A 25,829-nucleotide genomic window follows, 5' to 3' on the forward strand; every position below is an offset into this window, starting at 1 on the left:
GTCTCTGCTGTGCACAAAGCCCCACTCAGCTTGACCTGGGGCTCCGCCTCATGACCTTGAGATCACAACCTGAGTCTGATGCTTAACAGACTTTACCACCCAGGTGTCCCAACCAGAATAGTTTCTAAACTATTGAAATGATTTTCATTTCCTCTCTTCACAGCTTCTAGAAAATAACTTCAATTTCCCTTGGTAATCTGGGCTATTTAACAATACTATCAGGAAAAAAAACAACAGGCATAACTAAAGATTAAATCAATTTACTGCATTCAGAGAAAATTTTTTATTTACAGAAAAGCTTAGAATAGATAAATGGGGGGGGTTGGTGTGAAGGCTTAGGCCTGAACTAGGTCCTTTAAGAAGCTGTAATCTGTACCCCATACATAACTGGGAACAATATTTGTAGACTCCAGCTTCAGTTTATCTGAGATTTTACTGTTATCAAGCAGCCAGAAGAATTTTACCTGCTTCTGACACCCAACTATCCTTTAAACACAAGGACATATGACTTACAAACAGACACAAAGCCCTTTATTCCAAAAGACAACCAAGAGCTTATCCTTAGAATAATCAGTCCAGTAAAAGAATATATGAAGTAGGGGAGAGAAAATGTAGATAGGCAAATTTGAGAGCACAGGAAGCTACTTGGACAATGAAAGGTAAATAGGAAGATGATGGAAATAAACTTCGCCCAGCCCATTTGTCTTGGCTGTGAACAGGGAAAAGCATGTGTATGGTTTTGGAACACTGTTCTTCGTATAACATACCAACAATTTCTTAAAAAAAAGATCTTGAACTGAAAGCCCCAAAAACTTCAAGTACCACCAGACCAGATTATAAAACTAGATGAAGTTTAAGACTTTCTTCCCTGATTTCAAAGGAGCCAATATCAAGGGTTCCAAATATGTATTTTAATCTTTTGACTGTTTTCCTATAAGTATTAAAATACATTTGATGACACTTTGTGGGTATACTTACTGAATACTGAGCCAGAATAAGTGAGGATATATTTATTCTAAAGCCCCTATATCAGACTTCAACAAAATGGTTTTTCACAGAAATAGAGGAAATTTTATACATTCATAACAGAAAAATAGAAATCACATTTAAGTTATATAGTAGATCAAAGGGCAGCAAGATTTAATTGGCAAATTCCTGCCTGGCCATAAACTACCATTTTGAAAGCATGTTCATTCCATCTCTACTCCAAAAGGCCTACTTCATAAGTACAGTTGACAAGTTTGATAAATTCTTAAGTAAGTACTAATGTGATTTTTATGCTCTATGCTATAGTCACCTGAGTCTACCAATTATTTTCACAGAATTCCTTCATTTGTTAAAATATTCTTAGGAACTGAAAAATACTGAATAAAAATTCAAGTTCCACATCCAGATGTCCTCATTTGTCTTTGCTACAGAACCAAGTTCTGTGCTTTAGAGTTAACACAAATGTGGCACAAGAGTTTTTCCTTGTTTCCCCAGTGCAGTTCTAGAAAATCCAGAATTCTGTTTTCCAGATCAATTTTCCTAAATTATCTAGTAAAAGTTGGCACTGCCCTATTTCAGCCACTAGGTGGTGATAACGCAAAGATCCACGTTTGTGACCTTCTGAAGATAACTAGCAGGTTAAAGAGGCAAAATTAATTAGGAGAGTTTAGGCACTATTAACATGAGGACATAGGCTAAATGGTAGGCAGTGAAACAAAGTTCTCCCCATGTATCTTAGCAAGACTTTGCCTTTGTGCTGCAGTAAGCAGAGTAATGCAGTGCTTAAGTTATCTGTGGTGAAGGGCTGGGTTTTTATTTTCAGACTGGTGTAGTGCCTATAGTTTTAAAAAAGACAATAAAAATTAATTCCTAGACAAATGAAATAAAGACATACAAAATACAAGCAATTTTTTTATTAGATTCAACAGAAACAAAATTACTCCAATAAATTGCTTTAAAAGAAGTTTCTGAATCTTTCCTATCCGTGTCTGTACTTGACCAGTAACCTATGGTGTTGGTAACCTGTGGTGCAGGCACTGGTCTGAGGACTACATATTTGAGTAACGGTGAAACCTCGCTTGATAGTGTTTGCCATGCAGTCAACAGAACTGGTTCAAAATGTGGCTCGGTTACCATTAGCTGGGTAGCCAGGGAAAGGTCATTTAACCTAAGCCCCAGTTTACTCATTTGGGTCAGGTAAATAATGCCTCTGTTTGGGCTTTGTAGGAGAACTCAGTGATAACTAACCTCTCAAGAGGCACTCAAATGTTAGTAGAAACTGAGTAACAGTTTACATATTTAACCGATTGTCTCTGCTTCATCATCTTACTGAGTGGTGTTTTTTCCATGAATAGACATCACCAAACATTTAAAGGACCTTGAAGCACAGCTACTTGGAGATCCTTGACAAAAACCTGTCCCCTGTCTGAGAAGTGTACCCTCTTCTGAGTTGGCACCTCAACTGGGTGGAAGGAATTCAAGAAGAGTAGAGGAGTCAGAGGGTGCCTGTTCACCCAGATGCACCTGCAGTCAGATACTTGTGTCCCCTGTGTTTGAAGAATTGCAGAAGCATTCAACTGTCAGCTCAGTCTAGGGAATTACTATAAACCCCAGGAAAGGTTGGCATTTAAACTACATTAGGCCAGATCAAGGATGGCACTTTGTTCTTTGACTCATCATTATAGCGACCATTTACTGTAACTTTCCTATGACAAACATACATGGCTTCAGTCTTTACAACAATCCTGACAGATGAATCATCTTAGACATAAGGACAGTAAAGTTCAGAAATGCTAAGCTGCCTAAATCACAAAATGCTAGTTGCTGGCTAATTCTAAAATGCTAGCTAGAAACTTGAGCTCTTTAACACTGTTTTTACCTCATCCAGAAGCACGAGTGCTGCAGCTATGGTGTCCAGATTGGTCTCTAAGTGAACAGAACAAAATCAAACTACTAGACCTGGTCCCAAAAGTTACAAAAGCTGTGAAGTCCGTCTAAACCACCAAAAAGTACTTAAATGAAAATGCATAACTACTGTACCAGAAAAAAGTACCTCCCATCATGAAAATGTCACTGAGGGTATTAAAAAAATCTTGGTACACCATATCCACAATTAAAAAAAAAAGGGTGTCCCCAAAGATCCTATATATCTGATATGAACTGTAATTCATATTAAGAAAGGCTTGGAGTTTGAAACCAAGATCACCTAATGGGCCCACTTTGACCAATGCAGTAAGTTTCAGCTTCTCTCCAAAAATAGTCCTGAGATGGTATGGGGCAATTCTGCCCAGGTGCATTTCTGGTCCAAGGTAGAAAGGCCTAAGAAATCCACAAATGTAAAATCACCCCGTGAAAAACATATATGCTGGTGATAAAAGGAAAGAAAAAGCAGAATTAAAATATTATAAACCAGAGAGTGTTTTGTTTCTGTTAGGTAAAGGGATTTCTTCATAAGTTACTTTAATAAAAGGGAATTTCATAGGTAAAAACCAATATTCAAAATTATAAAACAAATAGAACTCTCTGTGTATAATCACTGCATCAAAAATTTGCAAGATACTGAAGAGAAATTCCTTAGTTGACCAATGTGGTTTGAAGGGGTAATAAAATTTTTTTATGGCTAAAGCAAGAGTCTTATTTCCTGTTGGCCCAAAAACAGATGTTTCATTTCCCAAATAGGTAGGTTCTCCACTGTAAAGAAATATTCTCGTATAGTTGGTTTCTATCTTCTTGAATTCTGCTCCAAGTTCAGCCAACTTCTTATATGTCCTTAACACGAATTTAGAACAGTCGTAGGATTCAAACCATGTCTCCGCCCCTCTTGCTGGGCTGGCTTGGACAGTCCATGTCTCGTAATAAATCCCTGTTTCATTGTCCCGCTTTACCCACTTGGCCATTTCGTTAAATGTGTTTCCTAGTTAAAAAAAAAAGAAAAAAATCACCTATGTGAACATCAAAGCTAATACTAGTTTTATGTAAAATGTTCTAACCTGATGATTAAGGCCATGAATAAATAATAGTTTTTATTACTATTTAATTATCTATTATTTATAGTAATAGTTCCAAACCTGTATCTCACGATAGGTATCCAAGCTCAGCCAATTTTTATTCTATTTTTCAAGGTACAAGGTATTTCTGAATTGTAAACATTAGCTACAACAGGTGTATAAAGTCTTACATACCAATTCTACAATCATTTAAGGTATAGTCAAAAGCAAAATTATACACATGCAGAAGCCCCCCCCTTTTTTTTTTAAGAGTTTATTTATATTTTGACAGAGACAGCGAGAGACGGAACACAAGCAGGGGGAGTGGGAGAGGGAGAAGCAGGCTTCCCGCCGAGCAGGGAGCCCAACGCAGGGCTCAATCCCAGGACCCTGAGATCATGACCTGAGCTGAAGGCAGACGCTTAACAACTGAGCCACCCAGGCACCCCAGAAGCCCTCTTTCTTTACCCCACTCAACAAATTCTGGATTCAGAGGCAAAAGAGAGAAAACCAGGAAAAAACTCTGGAAGAGGTAAAAGTGAATGGGGCGGGGCCAAGGCGTGTTAAGAATGGAGGAGGGGAAATGCAGAGCTTTTCCGTCACATAGCATGGTGCCCACACAGTATGAATGGCAGCCAGGGGAGCCGCTACTCTAGAAAGCTGGCCTACTCATGTTACAAGAGAAAAATACTTATATACCCTATCCTCCTTGAATATTTGATATTTCCCTTTTCTCTCTATACTTGCAGCTGGTGGGATTCTGCTTACAACCTTCCCACTAACCATACAAATTCTTCCAATGAAGCAACTAAACGGGAAATGTTTTTGGCCACGTTTGTGCACTATACAGATTCTGGAATGGCTCACACTCTTCCACCACCTTGTACCAGACCAGAGGAATCTCTCCAAAAGTTAACAAAACACCATACTTCGTGTGGTTACAACCTCATTTACAATGCCTAATAGAGCTTGGCCCCAACAATTCACTTTTTCACCTTGTGTGAACCTTTCTTAAGTGCTCCAACTTGAGTCCATGAAATCAGTACTTCATGTCCTATAAAATGAATAGAGTGGCTGCTTTGATCAACTTTATGGACTTAAAATTGTGGAATAATATAAAGCCTGTTTTCTTAGAACTGGGGATACTGTTCTTAGTGTTCTTCAACTTTAAAAAGTCACTCCTGTAATTAAGAGAGAATACTTCAAAACACTTCTGTAACATGAGAAAATATCAATGAACAGAATTAATCACAAAGCAGATGGGTAACTTGAAAGATTTAGGTACCAGCACATTACAAACTATTTTACATGAAATAATGATCACTTGTTCATATCATACACTGATGTCAGAAAGAAGAATTTTCAGATAATGAGATAGGTGGACAGAGAAAGGAGAAATGTAAACTGGCCTGGAATGAAGAGTATGAATGCCGAGCACGGTTAAAAGAGAAATGGACTTTGGTATTGTTGGAATGGTTTGGGGCACATCAATTAGAAAGTAGGAAGGAAGATCAGGTAACAGCATGGTGTACAGTTAGAAGATCCCCAGATGACATTTAAGACACCATTCTATTCCTGGTTCTACCAGCAGATTTGTGACTTGAAGAGACTGGTTAAGTCATGCTACCTGGTTGACCCTCAATTCCTTACTTATAAAAGGAAGAAGAGTGTTTTCTCCTCACTGAACTATGAGATAACATGCTCCAAAATGCTGTGCAAAGAGCTATCCAAGTGGAAAGCATGATAACATCCTCAAGTCCTGTGGTTTACTGAAGAATTATCACAAACAGGGCTTTCATTCCAGATCTCCATTTTCTTGGAGAACAAGTATAATGCGGAGCTCTATGAATCATATGGGCAAGCTCCCTATCTCTAGGATGCAATGGCAGTCTCATCCCCATTCTACACACATGGGGTAATGAGTCAATAAAGTAAAATGTCATCCAAGGTCACATACCAGTTTCTGGTAAAAGTTCTGAACTTTCTTCATCACTACCCAACAACGCTACACATGCAGCAAAATTCCAAGTATTTCATCAACTTTCCAATACATCCAAAAGAACAGAAATTTTTTTTTTTAATTTATTTTGAGAGAGTGAGAATGAGAGAGCGAGAGAGTACATGAAAGGGGGGAGGGTTAGAGGGAGAAGCAGGCTCCTCACTGAGCAGGGAGCCCGATGCGGGACTCGATCCCGGGACTCCAGGATCATGACCTGAGTCGAAGGCAGTCGCTTAACCGACTGAGCCACCCAGGTGCCCAGAACAGAAAATCTTAAGAGATAAAATATTTCAATTGCCTGAGGAGCCTCAAATCCATAAGATTGTGAATATTTTGGGAAATAATGTAGTGAAGTAGTTAAGAAAATGGTCAACAGGGCTTCAGTGCCAAGGTTGGAGTCCCACTTATTAGCTGTGTGACTTTAAGCACTTTGTGCTTCAGTTTCCCCATCTGTAAAATGGTGGTGGTGGGGAATAACAGTAACTATTTTGGGGAGGGGTGGTTGTGATGATAAATGATGTATAGATAAATGATATAGATAAAGCACCTGGAACCGCTGCTGGGCCCAGAGTAAGTCCCCATGAGTGGTAGCTATTACTTCTTGACATAAAAACAAGGTATCATCACTGAAAGTCTTTTTCCAGATACGGTTAACAGCACCTTTAATCAGTTATTTTATCGGACGTTTCGTGGATGTTCTTCTACTGTTTTATTTAGAAAGTCCAATTTAATTGCAGAAAACATTTTATCATTTCATTCATTTTTTACCATGGAATAGAGGAGATACACTATTCATCATCTAAAGGTGACGCTTGGGCACCTGGGTGGCTCAGATGGTTAAGCGTCTGCCTTTGGCTCAGGTCATGATCCCAGGGTCCTGGGATCGAGTCCTGCATCAGGCTCCCTGCTCCTTGGGAGCCTGTTTCTCCCTCTGCCTCTCTCTGTCTCTCATGAATTAAAAAAAAAAAAAGTTTAAAGGTGACGCTTGGCATGAGCAATAGTTTGGGTCAAAAATTATTGCTTCCAGAAGTACATTTTGTAAACTGACCTCTAAAGAGCAGAACATGAATGAAATGCCTCAATGAAAGTAATTTTTTTTTTCATTTGGATACTGATGCAATTGTCAAATATTGCCATATTTTTCAAACTTACCTGATATGGTTGCTACTAGAACTAACGTCCCGTTTTCCCTCCAGTGAATATCATCAATTCCTTCAAAAAAGCAGGCAGCTCCTTGATTACACCAGAAAGGGGCGTTCATTTCAGGTCGGAGATGGGGAAATGTACAGTTTCCAAGTTGGAAAAGTTCATACCATTCCATTGTGTAGTTCTTGCCAGTTAAAGTACTCTTGAATCCAATGGCATCATGCATAATTTTCTGTGTAAAGATCATACATGTATAAAAGCACCTGTGAAGGAACCACTGGCCCAGGAACCAAATGGGAGAAAATGTAATACACCATGACTGTCTATCAACTACAGCAACTGCTCAGCCATTCTTCCTCCATTTGCTATTCTTGCGTCCATGCTGTGGCTCCTCAAAGCCCAGGCCCTCCTCCACTCTGGTTTTGACTGCTGCCTATCTCAGACAGTAAGGATGTTTGCTATACGGACATGCTCTTCATTTCTTTACAGTTTAGAATGGGTTCAAGAAGCTCTGTGCCAGTCTCAGGAAGTCTATATACTTACAGGCGGATGAGAGGCTCAAATGGTGAGCTAACCTAGGAAAAGTGTGTGCAGCAGGGACTGGAGGTGAAGTGTTTCCTGCCTACCTTGCCCCTTCCCCAGGCCTTCTCCTTTCTTACTTTCCAGGAGCTGGGTACAGGAGGTGGGTACAGATACAGAATATCAAAATGGATTAAAGCAACTGCATTTGTTACTGTCAGGATCATAAAATACGGTAATATTTTTTTGACTACCCATTTTAAAGATTTTATTATTTATTTGAGAGAGAGCACGCACAAGCTTGCGAGCACACGGGTGCCCTCGAGAGGGGGGTGCGGGGCAGAGGGAGAGGGAGAGAATCTCAAGCAGACTCTGCCCGCAAGCACAGAGCCCAGGCGGGGCTGGATCTCATGACCCCAAGATCATGATGAGATGAGCCAAAACCAAGAGTCAGATGTTTAACCAGCTGAGTCACCCAGGTGCCCCACTGACTACTCATTTTAAACATGCTAAGAACACCAATTAAACATTGTCTCAAATCAGCCCTTTGAACAGCGATTATTCCCTCAAATCCACTTAATAAATCATTTAATTAACCGAAGTTATAAGATCAAGATGCAGCCTTACCAAGTGTCCCAGGAGGTTCCCATATTTAAATTCCCATACTGGGGCTTGTAACCGAAAGACTTCAATAACATCATCACCTTTCATAACTGGGATAGGTGAGCCAGTTGGACAGAATGTGTATTTAGCTTGACAATAAGGATCTGGTTCTGGACGGAAGGAAAAGCGTCTAATAAAGAAAAAGAAACCACTAACTTAGATTCTAATAGGAATTTGGTTCTTCTTGAACATTTTAGAATCCAGATTTTAGTACCACTGTCAATAACATTTTCAGAGGAAACATTCAAAAGTTTAGCCCATAGTGTTTAAACATTTGATCTGTTATCCTGTGAACAAACTTCAATGACGTCTTATTTATTTTTAAAGATTTTATGTATTTGACAGAGAGCACAAGCAGGGGAAGCAGCAGCAGAGGCAGAGGGAAAAGCAGGCTCCCCGATGAGCAGGAAGCCGGATGCCGGCCTCCAACCCAGGACCCTGGCATCATGACCTGAGCTGAAGGCAGATGCTTAGCCGACTAAGCCACCCAGGCGCCCTCCAATGATGTCTTTAATAGCAAATGATACATTAAAAGCACTTTGATAAATGCATGCTTCTCTGTTTCCTGCTCCCATTGTGAAAATCTTGAAAACGGAGGCTGTATCTTAAAATGTTGACAGATCAGATCTTATTTAGTAGACAAATATTCACTGAATAAAGGAGTATTTTCAAGTGACATTTAATTTCCTAAACAATCCATATGTTAAGATGATTCCAAAATAATTATGATTAAGTAGAATATATATATATATATTTTAGAATATATTTTCTGTTTTCTTAAGAATTAACCAACAGGAGTGCCCCTCTATTTGCTAGACCGGATGTGGCCCAATTCATGAATCGTTTAATAAAGCTAATTAGATCTTTAAAGTAAACAATTTTAAATAATGAAATTAACCAATGATCCTTCAGCCAATATTTATTAAAGCTCTACTATGTGTAGGACACCATACTAGGGAGGAGGAAAACAAAATTAAAATGATGTTCCCTTCCTCAAGAACATTTGGGTGGGGGCTGGGAATACATTAAACAAGTAAACCAAGTGCAGTGTGGTAAGTGCTAAAGAAAGATAGAGTCCTGCGAGCACACAGGAGAGAAATCACTTTTACCAGATGTGGAATGGGTGGGGATGAGGACAAAGAAAGAGATGAAGACCTGGCTTAGGTTTTTAAAATACTTCCAAAGGTCAGGACACAAAAGTAGAGAAAACATTAAGTATTTTAAGACAGCGGGTAAATAAAACTGTAAATAAAGAATTCAGGCTTCAGGGCAGGAGAGGGCAGCAGGGACTGTCCTTTTGCACCGACGCAGCACGAACCGCAACCCCTGGACTCTACAACTGGCAAGGAATGAGCCCCAGAGTGAGCTTCACGGATTTTAAGTAGCAGCCCTGGTCTGACTGGATTTGCTGCAAAACAAACCTTATTTTATGAGTTAGAAGAGGGCGGTGAGAGAGGAAGTTAAGGCATCGGTCAGTTAGTTTACTGTCATAATGTAACAAGAAGAGAAGCCCCCCCCAATCCCCGAAGGCCTTGGCAATAGGACCAGGGGGCGGACTGTAGTAGTAGACACCCCTGGTCACCTTCCATATTTGGCAGTGGAAGATACAGATGAAAGACGCTGCCTCCATCTATCCTGAAGAATACTGATCTCTAAGGTTTTAGACAGATCTGTTCTTTTATAACGCTACCACATCAACAAAAATTTCTATTTTAAGAAGTTAGCCAAAAATATTAACACCCCCCTTCCCTCCACACACACAACATTTATAAGACTCAGGTATACTTACCTGTTTTAGAGGTGCTCATCTGGTTGAAACAAATACATAACTAACTATACATAGTTTTCACTTGCCCACAGCTAAATCTCTTGTAGGTCAAGGGTAATTTCAAAAGCATAATTTGTGTGAACTTAATAAAGTTAAATTTTATTATATTCAGTAGAGAAGATTAAACTCAATATTTGAAATTTTTATAGAAACACGAAGTTATAGTTCATACATTTCCCTAATTTTAAATCAAGTAGTTTTGAATTTACAATCTCTTATTTTATTGAACATTTTTTACTTCTTTTTTATGTTTTTTTGAGCGAACATTGTATTAACATTTTTTTCAAGAAAACCCAAACTTCTCTTTCCATATATATCGAGCAAAACAAGGAAGTGGTGCAAAGCATTCAGTGAGCAGAATACGCTAATATCCAGGCTTGACAAGAGCTGGCATTTACTAGATGTAATCCCCCTACAAACACCGGGTAAATGCTACTATTCCTGCTAACTCAGGACATGTGGTTACAGAGATACGGATATCCGCTATCGAACAGCTAGTGATGGTGGTGACTGATTTGACTGGAACCCAGAACTCTCGCCTGACCACTAGGTTAACCTGCCTCTCCACTCACTATTTTGTCATCCGAAATAGCTGTGCGTTTTCAAAAGCCCTGCCTGGTGTTAACAGCGTTGTTTTCTTTCCTTGTGTTTAGCCACCTGACCATCTTCTGCTGTGTAAATACTCTTCTAGGTCAGAGGCTCCAATCAGCTTCACAGGTTTGCAGTCTCTGTCCTGGTCTTATGACCACATCCTACACCCAGACTGGGAACGGGACAAACGAGGTCACCAGCCTTCCCGGGGTGCCCGAGTCAAAGGGGGCGGGCGAGTCTAAGGACACATGACTTTTAGGGATAAAAACGGAAAGTCTCAGAAAACCCCAACCAGTGGGTAACGCTGTCAGTTGTGCCAATGGGTACGCGCTCACGATAACGACGCGCAAGACGTTAATAAACAAACGCGATATTCAGTCTCCTCAAACTATTCAAACAGTCGGTTACTTGCATCCAAAATTCACTCAGTAAAATGACATTACTTCCCGTTTCTTTCATGATTAGGGAGTGTCCTGAGCCTAGGTCAGCTAGAAACTGGCGCAAGTGTCCCCAGAGGAAGGGAGGCCCCAGGGCGGCGCGCCCCACCCGGTCCCCCACCGCGAGGGGAGCGCCTCTCGGCCCCGGCACCCCGCCCCGCTAGCCCCGGCCGTGCGCGCGCCTGTCGCGCCCGCGCGCACTCACTTGTAGGGCACCGGCCACTGGCGCCGGGAGGGGTCGGCCGCGGCTGTCGGCAGCCAGAGCAGCGCCAGGGCCCAGCGCCAAAGAGCGCACCCCGAGGCCGCGCCCGCGCTCCGCTGCCCACCGACCCCACGGTGGGCGCTCCCCGCCTGCGCCATGTGGCGGCTCCCGGTGCTTCCGGCGCCTCCCGACCCCGGCGACGCGGACTGAGCATGCGCGGAGCCAGGCCTCCGCGCCGCACCAACTCCGGACTCGGCCGCCTGGGTCCGGCCGGTCCCACCCTCTCCCCGGCCGGAGCCTCGGCCCCGCCGCGCCGGACGCCTTCCGGAGCGGGAGGGAGCGGAGCCCTTTCGTGCGGACCGTTTTTCCTGTCCGCAGCTGCCCGCAGGGTGGTGGCTTTCAAAACTTTGCCGGCCGGGAAGGCGCCTGGGTCCGGCTTCTTGGAGCGCTCCATCCGGGCCTCGGGGCCTCCTTTTTCTGAAACAGACCCAGAATGCCCAGTGCTTCTGGCCCCGCGTCTCAGTTTAAAGTTCACCGCTTCTTTGGAGCTATTTTTCTGACCTGCGCTCAACAATTCCCACCTAAACCAAACCACCACCACCAACAAAAGAGTCCGTCTTTGGGCCCCTCCTTTGGATTCTCTAGCACGGAACTCTCACCCCTCCACACAGGGTCCAGACTAGGTGACATTAAACATTGGAGTGAAAGAATCTTTATTTGGCGGTGGTGGTGCAGTGAGGAAGACAATCCTGGAGGAATGACTGGTCCTCACCCAACCTGAGCCAATGGCCACCGCAGTGCACAGCCCACGATACTACGCTATTTAATCCACTCCACCCCTTCCCCCCCAGATGTTCTTCCTTGTTGGGATCACCCGCTTCAGTGGGGGAGAAGATTCTACATTACCCTTCTTTGACCCTTCATCCAGCTCAAGAAAACAATGGGATCAACCGCCCTGCTTCTGGTGAGATATCCAAGGCCTGCCATACTTTTATACAAAGATATTAACTTATGTCTATAAATAGTACATTAAAAGCGTTATAACTTATAGTTACTTGTTTTACAAGAGAGCAGCTTACCTTCACTTCACCCACAACACTTGTGAACCATCATAGTATTTGTAAAGGATAGTGGAGTAAGTGAGGTCAGAGGCGACCACATGACCCATGGAGGGAGCAGCACTGGCTTCCCCACGCCTGCTAGGCTTTCTGAGGGCTGATGGGAATTTGTCCCTCCCGCCCCCAACCTCCCTCCCCTTCTCCCACTTGCTGCGCCAGCTTGGGAAATTCTGTGGAGATTCAGGCAGGGTACCCTTTTAACACCCACTTACCTAACTATTTAGGTGGGTGCAATCCTAGCTCTCCTGCATACCATGGCTCTGTTCTGAATCACCAACTGACCTCTCCAAAGACCCACACAAGTTGGGGGTGGGGAGGGAGGGCGCAACACATCCTAGCTATGACGGCTGAAATGTAATGTTCAGTTTGACAGGGCACCCACAGGATTCCCAGAGGGTATTTACTTGAGCATGATTTACCCCTGAAACAGCTCTCCAAAGTAACAATATACAAATAATGGGATCATAGGCTAGAGGGCTAATGGAGCTTCCCATCCTACTCAGGACTTCTGAGAGCTATAGAAACAAGTTTCGAGTTGACCATGGTCAGTGGTGGGGCTCTTCTCTCTCGGGACTGCAGTCTCTTCATTCCACGTGCAGGGAGCTCTAATGGTGAGAAAGCAGTCCCTCATATTAGCCTTAACTCAGCCTCTCAGTAGCTCCCATCTGCTCGGGCCTGGTTCTGCCTTCTGTTCCTTTTGGCTATGACCCCAGCATCCCAGGCAGAAGATGCTTATAGACTGTTGTTACCTGATACCTCATTGTACTGACTTCTCTCTAGTTCATGGTTTTTAAATCTTGGAAGATCCATCAAAAAATAGTTTGAATTTTAATCCAATTGGTTTCCCTTGGGTCCTTGCTCAGTTAGCTTAAGAACACTCAGAAGAGTACTGTAGTCTGATAAAATCATGTTTATCAACCATTGAACTGTTGCCCACCAGTGGAACTGTATAGCATCTCCTCAAAGGAAAAAATAGAGTTATAGGATTCTGGGGGAGGGTAGAGTTTAGGTGAAATTTAAATTTTTATCTTCACCTCCACCTTGGGCAGGTAGATCCGGTTAATTTCACGAAGCAACTGCAAGCCAGTCTGTATCCAGAATTACTGGTTTAAAAACCAGTCCACATTTTTTTTTCATCTTTCTTGCCCTTCAGAACGTTCGCAGCTTTTTTTTTCTTTTTACTAATAATGGGATATATATGTGCTTAGAATCTCTCCCGTAGATCTATCCCACAGATAGGAGATATTACTCAGTTTTGTAAAACCAAAAATACAGAGAAGAGAGAATGTTTAGAATATTAATATATATTTTAATCAAATACAAAGTTTAATAACAGGAGGCTGAAACATGATCGTATGCTTTCTAGTCCTAATGATGCCTTCTCAAAGTCAAGGGACATTTGACTCAGACCAGCCTTATCTAAATCCCGGAGAAGTGGACCTGCAAGTTTTGGGGTGGAGTAGAAGTCAGTGAAGAAGTTGTGACACCTAGGGCCCCAGTATATAGGTGCCTGCCCTGCACTTCCTTCCTTGCCTCCTAATCCTCATGTCTCCCCAGATCACTGCCCCTGCAGGATCCAGCTGTTGGGGAAAGAGGAACTCTTTCTGATGGCAGACTGGGGGTGATAATCCAGAGCTTGGTTGGGTTGGATGCCTGGAAGTAGGTCAAGCAAGAGCTTCCAAATGGTCTGCTTTGGGTTTTTGGCATTAAAACGCCTGAGATTTTAGGGGCGCCTGGGTGGCTCAGTCAACTGGTTAAGTGTTTGCCTTCAGCTCAGGCCCTGATCCCAGAGTCCTGGGATCGAACTCGTGCGCTCCCTCTCAAATAAATAAATAAAATCTTAAAAAAAATAAATAAAACCCGTGAGATTTTAACTTAGAGCCCTGAGTTTATGAGTTTTATTTCCCATTTGCTTTAGTTCAGTGATTGCCAACCCTGACAGATGATGGAATCACCTCAGTAGATTTTAAGACATACCAATGCCCAAGCTAGTGCTTCCATCCCAGGGGTTCTCATGGAACAGGGCCTCAGCCTCTCCAGGTGATTCTAATATGCAGCAGGCTTGAGAATCCCAGCTTTAGAAAGACTTTAAACATAGATTTATTCAACTCTCCCATGGTTTTGAGCCCTCTGTTTCTATCTATAAAATCAAATCCTCTCGGGACACCTGGGTGGCTCAGTCGGTTAAGCGTCTGCCTTCGGCTTAGGTCATGATCCAGGGTCCTGGGATTGAGCCCTGCATCTCATCAGGCTCCTTGCTCAGTGGAGAGCCTGCTTTGCCCTCTGCCTGCCGCTCCCCCTGCTTGTGCTCTAACAAATAAATAAATAAAATCTTTAAAATAAAATAAAATCCTCTCTTCCATCTCTTTAAAAAGCATGTACTGTTGACCCTTGAACAACATGGGTGTGAACTGTGTGGGTCCCCTTATACACAGAATTTTTTTTAATATCAATACAATACAGCTGTAAATGTACTTTTATGATTTCTTTAACATTTTCTTCTCCTAGCTTACTTCATTGTAAGACTGCAGTATATAATATATGTAACATACAAAATGTGTGCGTTAACAGTTTATGTTATCAGTAAGGCTTTAGGTCAACAGTAGGCTATGGGTAGTCAAAGTTACACAAATTTTCGATGCATGGAGTTGTGTCGTTCAAGGGCTATGTAATTTATATACATATGTATACACACATATATGGCTGTGTGTGTATAGATAGATATGTGTATGTATGTATTTGGAAATCAGTGTCTTTCTGTTCTACTTTCTTTCTGGAAGCTAATTTATAGCTCTCCCCCCCAACCCCTGCAGAAGTCCCCTGCAGTTCTTCCTTGTGGCTATTTGTAGTTGGTGTTGGCCCTGAAGGCATACGGAATTACTTAGTGGTTTTCTGACTTTCCTTCCTGGTTTAGGCTCTGAGATTGATTTGCTTGATTATTTTCATAGAGGCAATGACATCATTTGTTTTTATTTCTATTTTTGAAGGTGAAGCTATTTGCTCCTAATGCTGAGCAGATGTACATTGTTAATCACTTGAAAGAGAGCCCAGCAGGAGAGAAGAGAAATGTGCTGGAGGAAAGTGCCAGGAGAGCCCATGAGGACATAGAAGATTTGGCAGACCTGAACCCCAGCAAGCTTGAAGCTGTCATTATGCCGGTGAGTTAGCTGAAAGCTGTGAGACCAACTGTTAATTTTAATTAATGTTCACTGACTTTAAACCCCTTTGCAGAAAGAGTGGTGCAGACTTAGCTACCATCTTGAAGTCTCTGTGCCAGGCTCTAGATCACGGTTCTCAAACTTTGCTGCACATGAAAGTCACTTGGGAAGGCTTTAAAAAGTCTCAGTGCCTGGGTCACACCTGAGACCAGTCGCATCAGACTTCCTGGGGCTGGAAACAGATGGTAGTGCTTTTTGATGCTCCACAGGTTCTCCCACTGTGCGGCCAAGTTTGAGGACCAGTGCTTTATGAAAGGAGTCACCAGTGGTTCCCAGACTTGGCTGTGCCTGGAATCACCTGGAGGACTTTAAAACCACCAGTGCCTGTGTCCCTATGGCCTGGGTTTTGGAATTTTTTAAGCTTCCCATATGATTCTCATATGCAGACAAGTTTGGGAACCACTGCTCTATAAAAGCCTGTCTCTAAGTTTAATAGGTATGTGAATCACCTGGAGATCTTGTTACAGCCCGCAGGTGCTGATTCAGCTCCCAGGTGACAGGTGGCATGCAGCCCACGTTTTGAGACCTTGAGACACTGGAAATCACAGTGGAGGGTTGCCTGTTTCTGGACCTTTTCAGTGCAGGAATCACTTATAGATAGGTGACTCTACCTTTTAAAATAAATAATTGATTTACAAGTATAATTGTCTTAGATGTTTTTTACTTCTTTTTATTTAATCCCCTCATAAGGAACTGTGTGTTATATATTGATCTTTTTCAGACTAAACAGTTTTAGTTTGTTCAAACACTTAAAATCAGTTTTAAGATTATTTTTTAAGATTTTTCTTGAGAGAGGGCATGCGCACAGGCGCATGTGCACACACACACAAGCAGGGGTGAGGGGGCAGAGGGAGAGAGAATCTCAAGGAGACTCCTCCCTGAGCATGAGCCTGACACAGGGCTCAATCTCATGACCCTGAGATCATGACCTGAGCCAAAATCAAGAGTCAGATGGATGTTTAACTGACTGTGCCACCTATGCACCGTTATTTTAAGATTATTTATTTTGGGAGGCACGTGGGTGGCTCAGTTGGTTAAGCATCTGCCTTTGGCTCAGGTCATTTTCATAGGGTCCTAGGATCAACCCCCACATCGGGCTCCTTGCTCAGCAGGGAGTCTGCTTCTCCCTCTCCCTCTGCTGCTCCCTCTGCTTGTGCTCTCTTTCTCTCAAATAAATAAATAAAATCTTAAAAAATAATCTTTTTTTAAGATTTTATTTATTTGAGTGAGAGAGCGCACACGAGAGAGCACGAGCGAGAGGGAGAAGCAGTCCCCCCACCCCTGCTGAGCAGGAAGCCCGACTCAGGGCTCAGTCCCAGGGTCCCGGGATCATGACCCAAGCTGAAGACAGGTGCTTAACTGACTGAGCCACCCAGGTGCCCCTATTTTAAGATTATTTGAAATGTTCACAATATTCTTGAAATCTTTGGAGGTGGTTTGGAGATGTCCTACCGTGAGAATCAGAAATCATTGTTTTAGATAAGGAGTGTGTTGCTGTGGATACTTACATGTCTATCTGAACAGGTTGCTTACTGCTATTTTACATACAAAGTATTCCAGATATCTATTGCTGGGTAACAGGCACCACCAAAATTTAGCGTCTTCAACAATAATTTATTATCTTTCCTGGTTCTTTTGGTCGACTAGGCTTAGCTTGAGCTTCGCTTGAGATCTCTCTGGCAAGCTGCATGGTGGCTAGAGCTGCAGGCATCTGAAGGCATGACTGGGCTGGAAGTCACCACCCTGGTGTCTTTCTGGTGCCTAAGCTGGGATTGTCTGGAACACCTGAGCAGCCATCTGGCCATTCCCTGTGGTGATCTTGGGCTTCCTGGTAACCTATAGACCCCAGGGTGTTTGAGCTTCTCACATGAGAGCTGGCAACCCTCAGAACAACATTCCAAGAGACCCAGGCTTTCCTCTTACACTCTAGCCACAGATGTCCCTCAGTGTCATCTCTGCCACATTCCATTGATCAAAAGGGAGATTTAGGTTCAAAGAGAGGAGTCTACAAAAGGCAAAGAATACTAGGCGGCATGGTTATCGGGCATTGGAGACTTGCTACACATTATATATACAACATAAGTTTAAATATCTCTTTACAAAACCTGGGGGGAACATAAGGGAGATTAATTATTAATTTTATTTGAGCTGCTGGTGTCTTGTAGATTTAGTCTTTTTTTCTCTCACTGCGAAAAGGTATGCCCTGAGACAACTTTGTAAAGATTATTGCCCTTGAGGTCTGATGTTAAAATTAGTTTTCACGTCTCAAATGGTGTCACTTGTAAATCAATCAAAAAATTACAGTGGTTTTTAGTATATGTGCTGCCGAAGCGAGCACAAATTACAGTGGTTTTTAAAACAATCTTTTATTCTAATACATGAAGATACAGTTTTGTTTTTAGGAGGACTGAAGTTATCTCAAATGCTCTTTTAAAAATTATATTTCTACTTTGTACCACACTTGAAATATTTAGCAAAAAGTATCATCATGATGGGTATCCCACCTTGTATCTTCAGAATTTTACTGTTGATGAAAAACGTTTATTATTATTATTTGGTGTCTGTAAAATCCACTTTCTACAAGGGCTACATTGAAGCCGTGTAAATTCCCTAAGGGTCAGGTTTGTGTTTCAGCCTTTGGCACCAGCTTTTTACAGAAGGATCTCTGAGCAACTTTGACAAATACAGGTTGCTGTTCTGACTTTTAAAAATGAAGTTAATGAATTAATTAAATCATTGCCAACCCCAGAAGACTTAAAGAAATGTTATTTTTGCATTCTAATGGTGGGTTATTGTGCTCATCTGCCTTAATTCTTTGCTGAAGAATTAATTGTTCATAGGTTCTTCTTGTCAGCTGCCCCAGGTAGCCCTGGGTTTCCTCTCTTTGTAGGTGGTGTTGGGGTGGCCCAGAGCCACCCCATGAGCAGTTCGGTAAAGGACTCTTCTGTTGCATTTCACACATCCTGGCAGCTGACACCTTCATGCTGTGAAGTCACAGTGGGTCAGGAAACTCATGTGGATGCAGGGGGAGGAAAGGGTGAAAAGCTTACTGCCTGGTAAGTAGGTTCTATAGCATTTTCCCATTTTCCTTCCTCCAAATGAGTATCAATGTGACTGCTTTCCTGGTAGCTTAACGAATTATCTTCCACGTGGGGCCTGCCATATTTGGTAATTGGCACTCAGGTGGGGGCCGGACACGGTGAGGGACAGTGCTTTAAGGTGATGAGACCAGCTGGCTTTGAATCATAGGGAAAATGTATTCATTCGAAATACACTGGCTTACTCTATAAGAAAAAATTCTCAGTATATCAGTTCTCTTGTATGATATCATTCAGCTGAATGGATCAAATTATCCTTGCTTTAATTATTTCCTATTAATCTGAGTACATACAGCCTTCATTTTCTCTTACTAAGGGAATATTTAAATGAAGCCTCATGTTGGAACAGATTTCTTCCATGCACAGTGCCTGTGGGCTTCTGTTCCAAACACTGCCGCATTTGAGAGGCCAGTGCAAGCTGATCATTTTAACTCTCTTCACAGTCATGCTGTCAATTGCCTAAGAAACATTTTCTTCCTCCCAGGTATCTTTTCTTCTGATAGGTTCGATGATGCAGCTGGGGCCGCTGCCGAATAGGAGCCTGGCTGCGCAAAGGGCTGCAGGGAGGGGGGTCCTGCTAGGATGCTGCCAACAGAGTGGCCCAGAGGCGGCCCCTCCATGGGAGCAGTGTGGAGAAAGCGGCAAGATGGCAGGGGAGGCTTTCGAAGGGATTTGAAAAGTGATGCTTTAGTTATAATATTTAGAAGAACATGTTCAAGTAAAAACAGCTCCAGCCAAATGAGGGACACACTTTATCACTTACTGAGAGGTACTTTCAATGTGATCCTGACTCAAAGATTAAATAATTGTCACTGAATTATTCAGAAATACATGGTTTCTAGACAAGCATAGTTTCACTTCTTTCATTTTTTAAAGTCAGAAATGACTCTCAAGCCGTGTTTCAAACAGACGGGCATTGGGCTGTTCCAAAGGCTTTTTCCTGAACCTCCAGGTTGGCTCCTGTAAGGACACCAACTGTAACTGGGATGGGTTGAATTGTCCATAATAAGAAGGACAATAGAAAGCAGGGGGAATTTAAGTGAGATGATGACATCTGGATGTTGATTTCTGCATTTACAACTCAACTAGATGACTAAACTAATCTTCATGATTTCTGTGAAGGTTTTCTGTTTGCTATGACTCAGATAAAGCCATGACACTTTTTAATGTTACTGTGTGTCATACATTCTTTTGATGTCCTCTGCAGCTGTCCGTGCCTGGGCACCCAGGGTTTAGCAGGAACCAGAGTAGCCTGTGGAACGCTCATCTGTTTTGGAGTGTTTCACTTGCTAGGAACTATCCCTATACTTTTTTTTTTTAATTATAGAGTAGGGGAAGAGGGGGGGAATAAAACAATCTCACCGGGTGATAAAAACCTGCAACATCGCAGGTAGATTTCATATGGATGGGAAGAGACCACACACACGGGCGCACGCGCACAGGTGCATCCTTCTGCCGGAAGGAGGAGCAGCAGATCTTACTGTGACCTTGCCCTGCTCCCTTCAGTTCCCTGTGGCTTTGCTCTGTGCGGGGAAGTCCTGCATTTCTCCAGTGCCATGAAGCTTCTGTTGTCACAGGTTCTGTCTCGGCCCAGGAAGAACCGGAAGCTACGAATTCTACCTCTGGAAGGTTCACATTCCCACCAGGGGAGGAGTGAGGAAGCGCAGCTGGCCCCGAATAGGTACAGAGCACTTTCCTTGTCCTGTGTACTGATTTGCTTGTCTCTCTACTCACAGCTTATGGATTATAAGCTCATGATGGTAAGAGGCGTCTGTCTATTTTGTTGACCTGCACCAGGAACACCCTCTGGCATATGAAGCCCTTGATATAAGTTTGTTGATAATGAACGCCCACCATTTACAAAGCGTCTCCAAAGAGGTTCCCCTACGTAAGGTATTACAGGCCTAAAGGTGGGGTCATAGGAGATTCATCTGACGGGGATATCTGTTTTAGATAAAGGCTTCCGAGCAAAGTTGTTATAAAATACAACATATAAAAATTCCTTTTAAAGTCACATATTCTTGGGGCGTTTGGGTGGCTCAGTTGTTAAGCGTCTGCCTTCGGCTCAGGTCATGATCCCCGGGTCCCAGGATCAAGTCCCGCATCGGGCTCCGTGCTCCGAGGGAAGCCTGCTTCTCTCTCTGCCCCTCACCCCGCTTGTGCTCTCTCTGTCTTACTCTTTTTCTCTCAAATAAATAAATAAAATCTTAAAAAGAAAGAAAACTCACATAGTCTCATTTTCAGTGCCTGGGCTAAAATCATTACCGCTCTTTGTGACAGCTGTGAGCTGCTGGGGCTAGCAGCTTTAGTTAACACTGTGATAGAACCCACGGCTTGTAGAGCTCCCACTGCTACACAGCAGAGACAATTCCCGGAGTGGAGGTGACATCCAATTTTCCTGTGTTGTATCTTTATAGCCTACAAAACCACACAAATAGGAAAGAAAGGCATTTCGGGATGGGAAATGTGCAGGAAAGAGAATGTAGAAGGCCTCAAGCTGCTGTCTTTATTAAGGCCCATTCATGAGGTTCATCCTTGGCGGGCATCTGGGAGCTTGGCCCTTAACCCACTCCCTGACTGATAAAAATAGTTTGCTCTGCCGAGACTGTGCAGACATAGTTGTTCAGCAGACAATTATGCCAAACACCTGCTTTCCTTCTTTGAGTTTGGGATTATGATCATTGCTGGGCAGAGGGGACCTACGTGACCAGACACTATTAAAAACCTTGGGTGCTAATTCTCTCCCCAGGGGAGAAAGAGTGTACACACTTCAGTGAATTTTTCACTCCTGGAGAGAGGAACACATTCATGCATCTCCTAACTGGTGGGAGGGGGCATCTGAAGCCTCCAGATGCTGCCAGTGGCTTTTTCTCTAGTCGAACTTGTCACGTATCCTTTCACTGTAATAAACCTTACCCATGGGTACGAGAGTCCCCTATATTCTTCTAATGATCCCTGAATGTGCGTGTGATCTTGGGGATCCCCAAAACACATATGCTAGCCAGCATCGTGGTTCCTTTGGTGTGTCTAGTGACAGGTAGTTTGACTTAAGGCCTTGAACGTGTGCAGAGGATGCAGAAACACAGGGAGGGTGCTGGAATGTGCCTCTCTCTGAGCTGGAGCTTTGGTCCCAGTCTCAGGTGGGTTTTCTCCCTGGTGGCCCGGCCTGATCCATGTGGAGGACTCATTCGCCGACACATAGAGCCTATAACACAGTGGCATCCTTTGCTGCCACCCCCAAGGGAATGGAAGGGGAAAAGCAAGCATTTTCCACACTGCCTAGACAGCAGATCAGAGCGGCCCAAGCCCCCACCTTGGGCTTTCTCAGGGTGAGTGGCCCACAGGCCATCCTTGTTCTCCAGCTTCATGGACCCAAGAGACAAGTGGGCTTGATTTAACTCTTCCATTCCATCAAAGCTCTCCTTCAGCACTCTGGCTCAAAAATGCCCAAGCTTTTGACCCTTCTAAAAAGGAATCATCTAGAAAGGAATGTGGGGAGCCAATCTTTCCCTCTCTTACCTCTGCTTTTTTTTTTTTTGTATGTGGTATGGTGGGGGAGTGGGGGTGGGGGATGGTGTGCAGGACTGCCAGTGAGGAAGACCCTTATGTTCTCTCTACAGACCCATATTCCCTCATAGTTTTTCCTGCCAGTTAACTTGGTGTGCATAATAACCAATATCAAGGTCACCTTGAGTGCTGTGGTCCCCTCAGGACATCTTCCCCAACCTCTGCTGTTTGTCTGAAGCATCCATCAAAGCTGTGAAAAGATAAACTGAGGCGTATTAAATTTTTTTTAAAAGATTTTATTTAGGGGCGCCTGGGTGGCTCAGTTGGTTAAGCGACTGCCTTTGGCTCAGGTCATGATCCTGGAGTCCTGGGATCGAGTCCCACATCGGACTCCCTGCTTAGCAGGGAGTCTGCTTCTCCCTCTGACCCTCTTCCCTCTCGTGCTCTCTATCTCTCATTCTCTCTCTCTCAAATAAATAAATAAAATCTTAAAAAAAAAACTTTAAAAAATAAAAGATTTTATTTGACAGAGAGAGTGAGCACAAGAAGGGGGAAGGGTAGAGGGAGAAGGAGAAGCAGACTCCCCACTGAGCAGGGAGCCTGACACGGGACTCGATTCCAGCACCCTGGGATCATGACCTGAACTGAAGGCAGATGCTCAACCGACTGAGCCACCCAAGTGTCCCTGTGTTAAATTTTTTTAAAGAGTTTACTTGAGAGGCGCCTGGGTGGCACAGTCAGCTGAGCATCCGACTCCTGGTTTTGGCTCAGACTGTGATCTCAGGGTCATGAGATCGAGCCCTGCTTCAGGCTCTGAGATTCTCTCGCTCCCTCTTCTTCTCCCTTGACCCCTCCTGCTAGTGCTTGCTTGCTCGTCCTCTGGCTCTCTCTCTCAAATAAATAAATAAATAACATTACATTACATTAAAAAAAAGTTTATTTGAGCAAAAATTGATTTGAATTACATAGCACCCAACCTAGCCAGGTAGAAAGGAGCTCCAAGTTGCTGTGTAAGATGAGAGACTTATAGGTAGGAGGGAATAGGAACAGGGAAGTTACATTAGACCAAATAGATTGTTTATTTCAAGGTTACTTTCCTTTAGGGGATGGCGGGGGTCTGTCAGGCATATTGCCTAACTAGTGCTGTTCTGGAAATTCCTGAATGATTGGTTTGAGATTCCATTTCTGGGAGTGCTGAAACTGTAAGTAAACCTCATTTTAGTGATGTGGGGCTTAGCATAAGGACTCCATTTTGGGTCTGTGTCTTGCTTATAACAGGGGTTACCTGAGGATATTATTACTAGCCCTTAGATCTTGCCCCTAGAAATTTCTGAAGTGTATAAAGACAGGATAATTAAATTGTATCTGAAGGCCACAATAGAAACCACCACTTTGATCTCCCGTTTTATTTACTGTTCAAATTAATCACAGCTACATGATATGTCTTATCGAACAGCATAATCCAAGTGGTAGAGAGCCAGCCATAGAAAATTCTACACATTTCTAAGTCCTGTTTTAGCTACATCCTACAAATTTGGATATATGCTATTTTTGTTATCGGTTGGTTCTAAATGTTTTATAATTTTTATGACAATTTCTTCTGTGACCCAAAAGTTACTTCAAGGAATTTTTATTTCCAAACATTTCAAGTTTTCTAATCATCTTTTTTTTATATTGAATTTAAACTTAATTGCATTATGATTAGAGAAAATGATCTATATCTTCCAGTCCTTTGAAAAGTTGTTAAAACTTGCTTTATGGCTTATGGTCCTTTTTTGTAAATGTTCTGTGAGATATTTAAAAGATTGTGAAATCTCTACTTGTTTGGTGCAGATTCTCTGTAGGTCCTTTAGATAAAACATGTAAATTGTGTTTAAATCTTAATACAGTTTATTTATCTTTGGTTTTCTTGAGATATCAGTTACTAAGAGATTAGTGTTAAAATTCTCTCAGTATGGTATTGGATTCATGTATTTCTCCTTGTAGTTCAGTATTACTTAGAATTATTTTAATTACCTACTGATTTGAATTTTTTATCATTATGTAGTCACCTTCCTTGTTCCCAGTAATGCTTTTTGCTTGAGTTCTGTTTTTGTCTAACATTAACATTTATTTATTCCAGCTTGCTTTGGTTAGTATTCCATCCATATTTCTCCCATCTTTTTACTTTCGACTTTTCTGCATCCTTATGAGTCTTGGATAACTTATATAACTGGATTTTTAAAAAGCCTTCTGATGACACCAAAAGCAGGAACAATAACATTTTTATTTTTATTTTCTATATTTTTTTAATAAAATTTTTTTAAATGGTAAGATGGAGTTGATTGAAATTTAAAATTTTTGATCTTTAAAAAAGACCACTAAAAACATGAAAAGACAAACCACAGACTTGGGGGAAAATGTTTGTAAAACATACATCTGATAAAGAACTTATACCCAGGATATATAAAGAATTCCTACAACTGAATAAGAAGACAACCTAATTAAAATATTTCTCAAAAATAGGCAAGAATTCATCATTTGGAAAATGCAGACTGAAACGAGATACCATTACATACTCATTAGACAGGCTAAAATAAAAGAGACTGACAATTCCAAGGGTTGGTAAGGATATGGAGAAACTGGGACCCTCATATATTACTGGTAGAAATGTAATGGGATAGAGCTACTTTGGAGACGTTTTTTGGTTTTTATTTTTAAGATTTTATTTATTTATTTGACAGAGACAGAGAGAACACAAGTAGGCAGAGTGGCAGGCAGAGGGAGAGGGAGAAGCAAGCTCCCCACTGAGCAGAGAGCCCGATGCAGGACTTGATCCCAGAGTCCCGGGATCATGACCTGAGCCGAAGGCAGACACTTGACGGACTGAGCCACCCAGGCACCCCTGGAGGTTTTTTTTATAAAGTTAAACATGTACTAACTAAATGACCCAGCATTCCAGCAACTAGGTATCGACCTAAGAGAAATAGAAAGATATGTTCACACCAAGACATACATGTGGATGATCATAGAAGCATAATTTGTAGTAGACCCAAACTGGAAACAGTCCACTGTCCATCGACTACTGAATGGGTAAATAAATGTATATTCATACAATGGAACAGTACTCAGCAATGAAAAGGAATAAAATACTGATACATATGTGGGAAAAAAAAGCCCTGTTATGCTAAGTGAAAGATGCCAGACATGTAAGACTACATATTGTATGATTCCATTGTTTTAAAAATATTTTATTTATTTGAGAGAGGGCACAGAGGGAAAGTGAGAGGGAGAAGCAGACTGCCCGCTGAGCAGAGAACCCGACTGAGGGCTTGATCCCAGGACCCTGAGATCAGGATCTGAGCTGAAGGCAGACGCTTAACCAACTGAGCCACCCAGGCACCCCTGTATGATTCCATTTAAATGAAATATCTGGAAAAGACACAACTATAGAGATAGAAAATGGATCATTGGCTGCTAAGGGCTGGAGGTGGGAATGAGGATTAATCACAGGCCTGCATGAGGAGTTTTTGTTTTTTGTTTTTTTGGC

General features: G+C 42.4%; 2 protein-coding genes across 8 annotated transcripts in view; one reads left to right on the top strand and one right to left on the bottom strand.

Annotated features, from left to right (window-relative positions):
* Nucleotides 1–891: 891 nt before the first annotated feature.
* On the bottom strand, nucleotides 892–11,647 carry CLN5 (CLN5 intracellular trafficking protein). 2 transcript variants are annotated; one of them, XM_027588224.2, is made up of 5 exons: nucleotides 11,363–11,647; nucleotides 8,266–8,431; nucleotides 7,126–7,351; nucleotides 4,970–5,155; nucleotides 3,767–3,901 (listed from the first exon to the last, which is right to left on the bottom strand). In XM_027588224.2, the coding sequence occupies exons 1-4, from the start codon at nucleotides 11,515–11,517 to the stop codon at nucleotides 5,142–5,144; spliced, it is 561 nt and encodes a 186-aa protein (XP_027444025.1). In that variant the 5' UTR covers nucleotides 11,518–11,647; the 3' UTR covers nucleotides 3,767–3,901; nucleotides 4,970–5,141. The 2 variants fall into 2 exon arrangements, with proteins under 2 accessions (XP_027444024.1, XP_027444025.1); XM_027588223.1 differs by lacking the exon at nucleotides 4,970–5,155 and having other exon boundaries at nucleotides 892–3,901; nucleotides 11,363–11,559.
* Nucleotides 11,648–12,190: 543 nt separating this feature from the next.
* Nucleotides 12,191–25,829, top strand: part of LOC113919340 (glutamine amidotransferase-like class 1 domain-containing protein 3A, mitochondrial) — a 57,184-nt gene continuing 43,545 nt past the window's right edge. For 2 of the 6 annotated variants that reach the window (XR_003518956.2, XR_003518958.2), the window contains exons 1-4: nucleotides 12,191–12,323; nucleotides 15,465–15,635; nucleotides 18,586–18,751; nucleotides 20,371–20,474. Coding sequence is in view for 3 of the 6 variants with exons in the window: in XM_027588227.2 (XP_027444028.1) it covers nucleotides 12,300–12,323; nucleotides 15,465–15,635; nucleotides 20,371–20,580 (405 nt within the window). In the remaining 3 variants the exon portion in view is untranslated. Of the gene's footprint in view, nucleotides 12,324–15,464; nucleotides 15,636–18,585; nucleotides 18,752–20,370; nucleotides 20,850–25,829 lie in introns of those variants that run through there. The other 4 variants (XR_003518957.2, XM_027588228.2, XM_027588229.2 and 1 more) reach the window with 3 other exon arrangements.

This window comes from Zalophus californianus, chromosome 3, assembly GCF_009762305.2.
Source record: "Zalophus californianus isolate mZalCal1 chromosome 3, mZalCal1.pri.v2, whole genome shotgun sequence".
Taxonomy (NCBI): domain Eukaryota; kingdom Metazoa; phylum Chordata; class Mammalia; order Carnivora; family Otariidae; genus Zalophus; species Zalophus californianus.

Excerpts from the sequence above, each read along its gene's own strand:
- CLN5 (XM_027588223.1), bottom strand. The coding sequence starts at position 11,517 with ATGGCGCAGGCGGGGAGCGCCCACCGTGGGGTCGGTGGGCAGCGGAGC. Across the intron at positions 8,432-11,362 it reads CAGTGGCCGGTGCCCTACAA|ACGCTTTTCCTTCCGTCCAG; the intron begins GTGAGTGCGCGC and ends TTTCTTTATTAG. Across the intron at positions 7,352-8,265 it reads GGAACCTCCTGGGACACTTG|AAAATTATGCATGATGCCAT; the intron begins GTAAGGCTGCAT and ends ATCTTTACACAG.